The 13472-nt window shown below is 26.1% G+C and overlaps 3 protein-coding genes across 4 annotated transcripts; 2 read left to right on the top strand and 1 right to left on the bottom strand.

Moving 5' to 3' along the window:
* The first annotated feature begins 319 nt into the window (after window positions 1-319).
* On the top strand, window positions 320-3310 carry LOC551950 (guanine nucleotide-binding protein subunit beta-2). The gene is made up of 6 exons (XM_624332.6): window positions 320-884; window positions 979-1124; window positions 1219-1518; window positions 1605-1806; window positions 1948-2164; window positions 2241-3310. Exons 1-6 carry the CDS (start codon window positions 816-818, stop codon window positions 2345-2347), a joined length of 1041 nt encoding a protein of 346 aa, XP_624335.1. The 5' UTR covers window positions 320-815; the 3' UTR covers window positions 2348-3310.
* Window positions 1327-10645, bottom strand: LOC726381 (neuralized-like protein 4). Of its 2 annotated transcripts, none has more exons than XM_026442520.1 (20): window positions 10347-10645; window positions 9707-9922; window positions 9150-9599; window positions 8867-9067; window positions 8563-8782; window positions 8380-8476; window positions 8085-8261; window positions 7612-7920; window positions 7349-7542; window positions 6965-7254; window positions 6466-6859; window positions 6066-6387; window positions 5794-5984; window positions 5519-5724; window positions 4099-5453; window positions 3848-4000; window positions 3505-3777; window positions 2228-2316; window positions 1918-2105; window positions 1327-1534 (listed from the first exon to the last, which is right to left on the bottom strand). In XM_026442520.1, the coding sequence occupies exons 1-17, from the start codon at window positions 10527-10529 to the stop codon at window positions 3582-3584; spliced, it is 5154 nt and encodes a 1717-aa protein (XP_026298305.1). In that variant the 5' UTR covers window positions 10530-10645; the 3' UTR covers window positions 1327-1534; window positions 1918-2105; window positions 2228-2316; window positions 3505-3581. The 2 variants fall into 2 exon arrangements, with proteins under 2 accessions (XP_026298305.1, XP_026298306.1); XM_026442521.1 differs by having other exon boundaries at window positions 8380-8470; window positions 10347-10642.
* A 618-nt stretch (window positions 10646-11263) lies between these two features.
* On the top strand, window positions 11264-13448 carry LOC413643 (N-acetylglucosaminyl-phosphatidylinositol biosynthetic protein). The gene is made up of 7 exons (XM_397085.7): window positions 11264-11580; window positions 11681-11837; window positions 11917-12096; window positions 12164-12398; window positions 12478-12775; window positions 12861-13221; window positions 13291-13448. Exons 1-7 carry the CDS (start codon window positions 11555-11557, stop codon window positions 13360-13362), a joined length of 1329 nt encoding a protein of 442 aa, XP_397085.2. The 5' UTR covers window positions 11264-11554; the 3' UTR covers window positions 13363-13448.
* Window positions 13449-13472: the final 24 nt, after the last annotated feature.

The following is a 13472-nucleotide window of genomic DNA, read 5'->3' as shown; positions in this document are numbered from 1 at the left end:
TCATTACATGTTTCACTTTCATTACCATCTCGAAATGAACTAAAATAAAATTCTTTGGCTAATATATCAACACTTATATAACTTAATATTAATACATTAAGTAATATAATATTTCTTCTTTTATATATCATGATTCTGATACATAAGTTTACAATCGATAAAATGTAAATTTTTTTATATTAAATTTAATTTTGTATTAAACAAAAATTAATTTTGTTCAAATTTTTTGTATTAAAAAAAATTAAAAGAATTATTAAATAAATATTTTTTTTACATTGTATGTTTCATCAAAATTTATTTTCCTAACAATATAAATATAAATTGATTATAATACACAGATCTAATTCTGATTAATAATTCAATAGAACTAAATCGATTTAAACAAATCGAATCATTTATAGGTGAAATGGAATTCGAAAGCGCGACGGATTACACTTTTTATAAGAACTTATATACCGTAACCGCGTACTTTTTTCCTTCTTTCCATTTCCTATAAACTGTAAAACATATTTTGTATAAGAAAAATAAGTAAAGAATTTTAAAAATATAATATAATGATCATATTATAAAAAAAGTTACGTATGAAGAATAATAAGGGTTATTGTATATGTGGATAATTAAGTTAGGTCAGAGAGCCGAATAATAGGATTAAGCGTCAATTTAATATGATTACTGGGGCAGTAATGTAGACGATGCTGAGGCTTCTTTTACATTTTGATAAAAATTTATTCGCAGTATTCGTACGTCTATCATCGTTGGTGTTTCAATCTCAGTTCCTTAATAAGTTTCCAAATAAAGTAAGATTCAACTAGAAAATGGGGAAAGATGATGCAGAAACCATAGCTTTAAAAAAAGAGCTAGAAGATTTGATCAATAGGTGCAAGGTTGTATTAGAAAAATGTTTTTAATTAAAATAGAAAAAAATTTTTCATATCATACCTTAATATCAATTGAAAACTTGTTCTATTGTCATATCAGGAAGATCAAAAGAAACAACAAGATACAACTTTGGAGGAAACATGTAGTAGTGTAGCAGATGCTCCAAAAGTTAAATTATCTACTAAAAAATTACTAAAGGGACATATCAATAAAGTAAATTCGGTACATTATAGTGGTGATAGTAGGTCAGTATTGAATATCGATCTTTTGATCTTTATCCGAAGAAATCAACCGTAACGTCTCCAATCTTGAATGATCTAAATAAGTATCTCTTTTTAGGCATTGCGTGACTGGTTCACTGGATGGAAAATTGATCATTTGGGATTCATGGACTGGAAATAAAGTCCAGGTAATCCCATTGCGCTCAGCATGGGTAATGTCAGTAGCTTTTGCACCCTCGGGAAATTTCGTTGCTTGTGGTGGTATGGACAATATGTGTACTATCTATGATGTGAACAATCGTGATGCCACAGGATCAGCTAAGATCGTTCGAGAATTATTAGGATACGAAGGTTTTCTCTCATCCTGCAGATTCTTGGAAGATAAAAAAATAATCACTGGATCCGGTGATATGAAAATGTCCATAAATCCATATCTAAAAAATTACATATAATAATTTTTTATTAATATTTATTTTTTATATTAATTTTAAATTTTCTTTATAGATGTATATGGGATTTGGAAGCAAATAAAAAAACTACAGATTTTTGCGCGCATGCTGGAGATGTGGTTAGTATTAGTTTATCTCCAGATGGAAATACGTATGTTACTGGATCGGTAGATCGAACATGTAAATTATGGGATTTAAGAGAAGAGAAAGCAAAACAAACTTTCTTTGGACATGAAGCTGATGTAAACTCTGTTTGTGTTAGTATAGCAAATTTTATTATTTTATTTATTTTATTATTGGCTATTTGATAAATATAAATACAATTTTAAATTTAACTACTTTTAATTATAATATAATTTTTTATTTACCTTATTTGAAAAAAATTATATTCCATTCAGTATCATCCTTCGGGACAAGCTTTTGTAACAGCTTCAGAAGATAAGACAGCGAGATTGTGGGATCTAAGATCGGATCAACAGTTAGCTACCTTTAAACCTCCAAATTCAAATCCCGGATATACATCTTGTGGTTTATCTTTAAGTGGAAGATTCATATTCTGTGGAAGTGATGATAATTCTATTCATATATGGGATACATTGAAGAATCAACATAATGGTAAATATTCAATTGATAGAATAGATATTAAAATTAAGTTTTTTAAAATTAGACTAACTTTACCTTTCGTTCAAAGGTGTTTTGACGGGCCACGAAAACCGTGTAACATCACTTAGCGTTACTGGAAATGGTATGGCTATTGCCTCCTGCTCCTGGGATCAAAATGTTCGAATTTGGGTGTAGAATTATGAAACAAATATTAATACAATATTAAAATAATAATAATAATAATAATAATAATAATAGAAAAGAAATTAAAACAGAAAAAAATTTTATTTTTTGTTGAAATGTTCTTCATTCGAATTTTATGATTCCCATGAAGTTTTTGATATACGAAAATGATAACTTTATGGGAAAATTATAAAACTTTAAAAAAATTATATTACATATTATATATATTAAATGTTTACTTATATATATTAAATAGAATGTTATTTTATATAAATGCTTGTAATTTACATTGAAAATTATCAAGATTTAATAGTTTTTTTTTTAACTAAAAAATAAATAATATTAAGAGAAAGAATAATAAAATGCAAAACAAAACAAATAATAATAAAATTGATTGAATGAATAGTTTATAAAAGACAGACACATTTGTTTTCTTCCATGTATTATTTGAATGCATTTATAAATAGTGCACATGATATTCACAAAAAGATGCAATACTAGACAGCGTATTTGAAAATATAGTTATTACATTTTCCGAATATTTTCATTTTTATGGGAATTTTATACCTGAATTCTCTATTGTAGCCTTGTAGTGATTTACAACATTATTATTTTATTTCTACATTTTATAGATAATATATCTTTTTATTAATGTTGTGCTTTAAAAAAAGAGAGAAATTTTATTAATATTCAAAAATTTGATATTCATTAGGCATAAAATTTGAAAATTACCGTGCCTTTTTAATGTAGCGACGAACCTTTGGTGCAAATTTTCTCAACATAATTTTTATCACTATAAACCTTGGCCAATAGCTACATTAAACGTTTAACATAATACATATGTATTATGAATTTGATATACATGCTACTGTACTTTAACGAATTGATTATTACAAGTTTGTTTCGATTTACAATTAGTAAATTATACCTGTCTTTAACACTGAACATATTGAATCAAAAACAAAATAATAAAAATCGTAATAGATCTTTATGAAATGATCGTTATTGTTTTTACTGAAGTACTAACATAGTATTCAACGTAAATATACATGGTGGAGATTTGACGGAATAATTCAAGATAAAAAATTGATTTTAAAAAATTATCTTACGTATTAATTAATTAATTACGTATTAATATTAATTATATTACGTATATAATGTTTATGTACATTCGTCAACTTTAAACGAAAGTGTATTTCTCGTAACTTCGCATGTGAAATATTTTCTCACTTTCGTATTGTATAAATTAAAATCTATCAAGATGAATTAAAAGAGCCATGATAACTGTAGCTCCAGCTTCTTTAGTAGCCCATTTGACAGATTGAAATTGTGAATCATCACTATCTTTACTACTAGAATTGATTGTATATGAGCCAGGCCTCACTAATAATTGAAATGCTGTAGATGCATTTAACTTTTCATTTGATTCAGTATCGATATATCTATAAAAAATAGGAAATGAAAATAATCCAAAATTAATCATTATTACATATAAAAATATTATATACTCACGGATATTTTTTGGTAAATTCTTCGGATGCTGCATATTTTATACTAGGAGAGAAAACTACTTGAGGATTTTGATCTTCCATTTTTATATTCATTGTTAAATTACTCAAATCTAATTGTTCTTTTGGAATTAATTCTCCTGTATCCAAAATTAATCTAAAAACAAAGAATTATAATAATAAATAATAATAATAATAAATAAATAAGATATATATAAAAAACTTTTTTCAAAATCTTAAATGTATTTTATTTACCTAATTGCATCCAGACGTATGCCATAAAAAGCAACGTGCCACTTATCAATTGCATTTTGTGGAATTTGATTAGCATTAATACTTTGTTTCAAAGGGAATCTGGTCCATCCAATTGGTACAGCAAATTCTGCTGGTGGTTCACCTTTTTTACATATTGCACTATCTCCTTCTACTTTATAACAATTATTACAATAACATAATATATCTTCTAAAGAAAAGAATTCATCTGGTAAAACAAGTGATTTTTTTAATCTCATACACGCCTTTAAATATTCACACTTTTTTGTGGATATTTTATTTGTTCCAAGAGGAGTGGACGGTAACGATGAATGTAATATAGAAGGTATATTGTAAATAGAAATTGTATTTTGTCCTAAAATTGTATTTCCACTGATAGAATTATCAACAGATACGATATTATTCCAAGATATATTTGATCGCATTTCATTGAAACTAGAAGAAACAGTGTTCGAAATTTCAGATGTTGCGTTATTTAATGTATTATGAGAGGAGAATGTCTGAGATGAATTTAACATATTAACAGATGCATTATTTTGATGCAAGGTACTCATATTATTCCCTTGACTATTAGACATTATGCTTTCGTTTATCGCATTATTAGTGTTAGTATTTAAGTTAGTTATGTTACTGGTGCTGTTTGCAATGCCATTTTTAATATTAATATTAGTTGCGTTATTTATTTCTACATTTGTACATTCATTTCTAATACTCAAATTTTCTGATTGACTATTCAATATCGCACTATTATTTAATTGATTTGAATTATCATAAGATTTGTTTTTAATACTTCGTGTTGTATCATGATTTATATCTGAATTCGAATCTAAATTATTACTGTCTGAGATACTGGGCACTGCTTTGTTTTCAATATTATTTTCTAAATGCACATTATCATTATTACGCGTTGAATATCCTACAATATCATCATCTTTAACATTTGAACTGCATTGACTCGGTACACTTGGCGAAGTGGAGGAAGATAGATCCGAAGAAGTAGCTGCCATAATGTTTTCTTTCTCATGACATTCTAAATCTGCTTTCTCTCTTGAATTTTCTGTATCCTCCAATTTTGTCTTTATACATTCTACAGATGTGAGAGTATTATTAACTGTAGTAGATGAAAACGGTTCTCCGTTATTTGCAAGAATGGAAATTTGTTCACACTGTCCATATATATCAAATACAGCATAAACATAAGGTGGTAAATCTGTTGCAGCTACACCTTGATCTATGCCATTGATAATTAAATGTAATCTATTATCATCATCAATAAATACACCCACTACGGAATTAACATGAAGATTTTCTAAAGCAAGTCCATACTTTGTTTTTACCTAATATTATAAAATTTATTAAATTTATTATATGTTTTACATTTTATATCAATTTAAATACTTACTCTTATACCATTATGTGATATCCAATCACTACAAATAATCCAAGAATGCTTTTTAAAACCAAGAGCAGTTAAAGGAAAATTAGCTTTTTCAGGTGAAATGCAAGTTACACCACAATAAATATTAGATACCCATCGTTTGTTCAGTTTCTCTATTTTCACTAAAAATGGCTTGGCTTTCATTAAGGGTCGACTAGACATTACCACTCCTTAAAAATATAATATGATATAAAAAATATTATAATTAATAAATTTGTATTTATAAAAATAAGCAATACCTTGATTATAACTTGCAACTCTTCGTGCAATTGTTTTAGTTTCAAGTTGAATGTTTCTACCATGATTTTCATGAAATTCATAATTCCAATCATTTTCTCCTGTCAAATGAGTAGATTGTGTCGGCGTGAGTATTGTATCGTTTACTAATTTTCCTTCAGATATATCTATAGATGTATCCATTCCAGCATCACTATATATGAAGCAATAATTTTACATATTTTTAAATATTAAAAAGATATTTACATTGAATATAATTAATGTACAAACATACGTTCGCAAAACAGGCGGCATAGGATCTAGCAATAATTCCAAAGAATCTTGTAATTTCAAGCTTGCATTCGGAGATACTACATTGTTTTGTTGTTTACTACTTGTTATATTTACAGCCACTGTATTACCAAAAAGATCGATCACAGCATACACCATTTCCGGTATGCCTGATGCCGCTATACCCATGTCTTCTCCATTTATATAAAATTTTAAATTACCTTCATGAGTACGTTTTAATCCAATTTTATCACCAACACGCAGCCATTCCAAACTTGGACAATAATTTATACATAAAACGTAACCATTATGTCTTACTTCATTATCTAAATATATAAAATCAAAAAATATAATAATATTGATATAACATTTATTACATTTATTTTATATTATTCTAATATTACCTGTTAAATACCATGCATCTGTTGAAATAGATCCCATGCTAGGTACAAGATTCATACATGTTAACCAATTTCCACTTTCATTTCTTACAACACCTATCCTTAAGCAACCACTCCATTGACGAGCAACTTTTTGAATAGCAATTTCAAAGAATTCATTATTCTCTAATGGTGTTTCGCTTAATAATATAGCATTGTTATATTCTCTATACCTAGTTGCTACTGTTCTATCACTATTTAATTGAACATTTAAGCCAACAGATTCATGAAATTTATGCATTATTTCTGCTTGAGCTTGAAGTTGAATTACAGATGTAGGTTGTTGACTAGTACTGTTTTCTGATGGCAAATACTGTTGTGTAATTGGATCTCTCCGTTCTGGTTGTACAATTGTAACCTAAATATTTAACATATATTTATATTTATTTATAATATTTATATTTATAAAATATTTCATATTTTTTATTATTTTATATTTACGAAAAAGTATAAAATAGTATACCTGAACGCATTGTCCATATAATTCAATCACAGGATAGATATGTGATGGTACACCTGTACAAGCAGGTCCCTGATCTACTCCATCTAAATAATAATGCAAACTACTATCTGAACATCGCATCATACCAATGCGATTACCTTCTACTAATTTATCTAAATCACAAGCATAATTATTTCTTAAAATAACACCATCTCGCATAACGTTAGATCCAGATAACATCCAAGTATCATGATCAATATCTGTCATAGTAGATGGAAATTCCAACTCATCAGGTCTTATAAGAGTTACACCTACAAAATATTTTTTAGTATTCTGAACAAAAAAATAAGCAAAAAAAAAAAAAAAAATATAATATATATATAAGTTTCATTTTTAAATATACACCTGCTTCAATTGCTCCTGTCCATCTATCAACCATTTTATCAATTGTTACTTCAAACATTTCACCATCACGTAATGCGCGATTTGCGATTACAATGGCTTCATTGAATTCTCCTAAAGCTCTAGGCCTCAATGCAGTTAATCCATTGTTTATTATTTTTGCATTTTTACTATGTATATGATGAAACCTCAAATCGCTATGTAAGAAAAATATTTAATAAGAAATATTTTCAATCATACTTTAAAACTAAATAAAATGTACAAACCTATACAATGTTGTATTGCTAAAGCTTGAATTATTTGTGGTAGGGCTATAGAAATCTGTATTATAAACTATAGTTGCTTGTGCTGCCTGGCCATAAAGATCTATAACACCATAAACTTTCTCGGGCACGTTCATTGCTGCGGCTCCTTGATCAGCACCGTTTACGTAAAAATGTAACGTTGCGTTTTCTTTTCGCATTACACCTACACGATCTCCGACTTGTAATCTATCAAGATTTTGACCATATTGATCTATTATGGTAGTGCCATTATGCATAACTCCATTTTCTGTCATCATCCACGTGCCGGATCTGCAAGGGACATGACCACCTTCGAGCAATAATATGGGCGATAAACTTAACATAAATTTAACAAAATTTATGTATATATGTGTATATATATATATATATATATATATATATATATATATATATATATATATATCAATATAAATTGAAGATATTATTTTACATACCTAACATTTGTCATAGTGAAAGGAAATTCTAATTCGGTTGGAGAATGAGTGGTAACTCCTATTTCAATAGATCCTGCCCACTTTGTTACAATTTTATCCAATCTTACTTCAAATAATTCATTTGGTTTCAATGGTCTTGAAGTCAATACAACACCATTGTTGAAATCATCCATTACACTAAAAAAGTAATAATATATAGATTTTGTATTATATATAAAAATATATTTTATAGAATATTATATATCCCATAAAATTTTATGTGCTTCTATATATTTTTAAGTAAATTATTATTTACTTAGGCCTATGCGCAGTACGTCCATTATTAATTACTTCGACATGCGTACCGCAACAAGAATGAAACATAAGTCTGTCTGGTGGTTCTTCTTCTGTTTCTAGATGATAAAAATATTCAAAAAATTCATCATAATATTATATGATAAATCACAGGTATTAAATATTAATATATAATATATTTTACCATTTAAACCTTGTAATTGTAATGTATTTCTTCTAGTAACTAGATTTTGTTCTTCCCTTTCATCGCGATCAACAATTGTCACTTTTACTGTCATACCATACAAATCTATAACACCCCATACACCAGCAGGTACTTTAGCAGCAATACCTTGATCCAATCCATTTATTAAATAATGAAGATTTCCATTACTTCGTCTTATCATGCCTACTCTATCACCTTCCTAAATAATATTTTTGTTTTATTATATAAATTATTATGTTGTTTTAGTATATAAATTATTGTTCATATCTTATTTTTTAATTACCCTTAATTCATCTAAATTAAATTCTCCATATTCACGACAAGTGCCCTTTCCATTTACTAAAATTCCACAGCCAGACATCATTGTTGTACCTGATCGCATATTAGTCATTGTGGCTGGAAATTCTAATGCTGTCGGACTATGCATAGTAACTCCAACTTCTATACTACCTGACCACTTGTGTACAAGTCTATCAATTCGTACCTATTAAAAAATAATTATATAAACAACAATATAAATATAAAACTTTTTATACTAAAAATTATTTTTCATTTTCATTGTTTACCTCAAATAATTCATTATCCCTTAATGGTCTGTGTGTCATTACTACTCCATTATTAAATTCATCTAAAGGTCTGCGTCTTTCTGCAGTTCTAGCATTATTAGATAACTTTACAAGTGAGCCAACTCTCTCATGAAATCTCAATCTATCTTCTCTAATGGCAGCAGGACTTGGGTTCTTAGGTAAATTAACATTAACATTAACATTTAAATTGACATTCAAATTAGCGACTAGATTAGTTGTTGAGGAATTAGATGCTTCTCCAAGAGCATAATCATTATTAATTTCAACTTCATCTTTTGGCTCATTACATAAAGTAGAAGCAATTTGAGGATGAGTTATAGTCACTTGTACACAATCACCATACATGTCTATTACTGCAAAAATGCGTTCTGGAATATTGCATACAGCTATTCCTTGAGAAACACCATTAATATAAAATATCAATTCATGCTAGAATTTAAAAAAAATGATTAATAAGTATGTACATATAAAATAATTTATTAAAATACAATTAAAATATAAATATAAAACTTACATATAAATAATAAAAAACTTACATTAGATGTTCTCATTACTCCTAATGTACTTCCTTCTTCTAATTCATTCAGATCCATTCCATACATTTCTACTGTTCTTATACCATCATGCATTATGCCAGAATCAGACATAATCCATGTTCCTTGTCGTAAATTAGTAGCACAAGCTGGTAATTCCATTATTTCTGGATCACATTCTGTTACTCCAATTTCTATACTACCACTCCATGATGTCATCTACATAATATTATAAATAACTCAAAGTGTAAATAATATAAGATAATTAGTAGTTATAATTTTTAATTTAATTTGGGCATTTTATTGTATACTTGTAATTCAATAAAAATAATTTATTGAATTTTATTTGAATATATTAATTTCAAATAAAAACATGTATTAATCACAATTTTGGTAATAAAATATCGAATCTGTAGCAAGTCATTAAAAAAAAAGATAAAAGCAACAAACAAAATACGAGCGTTTATAATTTGATTCATCAATGATATATTATATGACAATCTTTAAAAAAAGTATAAAATTTATTTAAATTCTAAATAAATGAATAATAAATTGGAAACTTCAAGTATCAACATTGTAAACAATGTTTTGACAGATATAAGGATTGGCGATACCAGTACTAGACAAGTTTACAATTTGATACCTTTTTATCAATGCGAATTTCAAAAAGTTCATCATCCTTAAGTGGTTCAGCACTGAGAACCAATCCATAATTATATTCTGAAAAATCCCGTATGGCCGTGCAATTGTTGTTTGTTAAAGTTACACGACGACCGCATCGTTGATGAAACATGTCGACCATTTGTTGTACACCAACCATCGACATATAACCAAACCATACATTGCCTTCTTCTTTCCACTATCTTTCTATCTTCTTTCAACTAATAACTCTTGTATATTTTCTATCTCTTTTTACCCCATCTTTTTCTTTCTCTATGTTTAGTCATGAACAATGTAATAATTGCAACTATATGAATAGAATAATAATTATGTATACTTGCAATGCCTCTTTTAGCACTTTTTTTATTGGATAATTATAATTTAAAAAAAATTTTAGAGGATATATTAATATAATAAAAATGAAAAAAATTTATAAATATAAGATTAATAATGTATCGCATACATATATGTTTCGAGATATCATATTTTGAATTTTGAATAATATAATATACATATTAATATACAATATATTTTATATTTTATATTTTATATATAATATATAATATATAATATATAATATATATTATATAATTGGATTTTCAAAGATTTACATATTTGAAGAAAATAAAAAATATATATATATTTTATATTGGATCTTCTGTATCTTATAATTTACAGTGAATTATAAAAAAAAATTAATTTTTTTGTTGAATTAATTTTCGTTTTTTAAAGTACAAAATATCGAAACTCATTAATTTTAGTAAAAAAATCTAAATGTTTAAATGTATTTGTTTTCTTTATTCTATTTTGTTATAATTAACAAATAATGAATTTATAATAAATTTATTTATTCTAAAAATATTCTAAAATATTTTGCTTTAAAAAAATAATTTTATTTTTATATTATGAGAAATTTAAACAAATTTTATAACCTTATTTAAATCTTTCTAAATTGTGAATTTTCTTCAAATTTAAATTTATCATTTTTTAGAAATTAATTTTATTTGATATATGATGTAAAAATTATTTAACAAAATTTATAAAATACTAACCTAATTGACAAATTATACGACTTATTTGTCCTTATATATATCAATGTACAAAAAATTTTTAAATATTTCAAATGTTTTCTTTTATATTAAATGAATAACATTATTTTATTATAAGTCATGTTGCAATTTAGTTATCAAAATGAACAGCATAAAACATAAAATATGGTTTGTATTTAAATCTTATGTAAATTAATTTATTTTGTATATTTAAAATATAAAATCTTAATATAAAAAAAAGAAAAATTGACATTATTCAAATTTACAGTATGGTATCTGATTTCTTTTATCCTAATATGGGTGGTGTTGAAGAACATATTTTTAATTTATCTCAATGTTTATTAGAACGTGGACATAAAGTTATAGTGCTTACTCATTCCTATGGTGATAGAATTGGAATACGTTATATGACAAATGGTTTAAAAGTATGTATAATATATAAAAAATATTTAAAAATATTTATTAATTTATTTTCATATTAAAAGTATTTATTTTATTTTTAAGGTATATTATATACCAGTAAAAGTATTTTACAATCAATGTGTTCTTCCCACAATGATTTGTTCTATTCCTCTCATTAGATATATTTATTTAAGAGAAGAAATTCAAATAGTGCATGGTCATTCTGCATTCTCTGCTCTTGCTCATGAAGGAATGTTAATTGGCCGTTTAATGGGACTGAAAGTAAGTTACTTGAAATTTAAAATATGTAATATTCATATATTATGTTTTTTTTTTATTGGGATTTTAGACTATTTTTACAGATCATTCACTTTTTGGCTTTGCGGATGCATCTGCAATTTTAACAAATAAATTTTTAGAAATATCATTAGCCGATTGCAATCATTGTATATGTGTATCACATACTGGAAAAGAAAATACAGTATTAAGAGCAAAAGTTTTAAAAGAGAAAGTTTCTGTTATTCCAAATGCAGTTGATACAACATTATTTATGCCTGATATTAATAAAAGAGATGATAATTTTAGTGAGTTACTTGTATATATTATATGAAATATTAAGATTAAAAAAAGATGCATAATATTATTTGCTATTATTAATTGTAGTTACAATAGTCATTGTATCGCGATTAGTATATCGCAAAGGTGTCGATTTATTAGCTCGCATTATACCCAATCTTTGTAGTCGATATCAAGATGTTCAATTTTTAATTGCTGGTGATGGTCCTAAAAGATGGCTTATAGAAGAAGTACGAGAAAGAAACTTATTACAACATAGAGTTACATTACTTGGAAGTTTGAAACATTCTCAAATTAGACATGTATTAAATAAAGGACATATATTTCTTAATACAAGTTTGACAGAAGCATATTGTATGGCAATTGTTGAAGCTGCATCATGCGGGTAAAATATTAATTGAAATGTTGACTGTATTCTTAAGATAATTATTTTTATTAATTTAATAATATAATATTTTTATTTATTATAGTTTACAAGTTGTTTCAACAAAAGTTGGTGGTATACCTGAAGTATTACCTCCTGATTTAATTTATTTAGTAGAACCTACAGTACCTGCTCTTATTGAAGGATTAGAATCTGCTATTACAGATTATAAAGAAGGTAATATTAAATGTCCAATGGAAATGCATAAAAAAATAAGTTTATTTTATAACTGGTTTAATATTACTAAAAGAACGGAAGTAGTATACAATTTAGTAAAACAAGAAAGTAATAAAAATTTAGGTCAACAATTAGTAAGCTATATTCAAAGTGGAGTATTACCTTATTTACTTGTCATATCTTTATGCTACATTATTTTACAAATTTTAGAAATTCTTGTACCTCGGAAGGTAAGTTAAAACATATAATTAAATAATAATAATTCTTATTATTAATTATTAACAAATGAATATTTTTAGTATATTGATGTTGCAAAAGAATACACTGAAACCGATGTCATAAATCCTCAAGAAAAAATAAAAGAAAATTAATATTTTCAAGATGTACAATATACCAGTTTAAGTACTTATACTTTATATTATATATAAATACATTCCTATCAATATGATAGTCATTAATTTTAATTTTAATGTATCTTTTC

This window comes from Apis mellifera, linkage group LG8, assembly GCF_003254395.2.
Source record: "Apis mellifera strain DH4 linkage group LG8, Amel_HAv3.1, whole genome shotgun sequence".
NCBI lineage: Eukaryota > Metazoa > Arthropoda > Insecta > Hymenoptera > Apidae > Apis > Apis mellifera.
The sequence above is the reverse complement of the archived record's forward strand: the minus strand, read 5'-3'. Positions and strand labels throughout refer to the sequence as shown.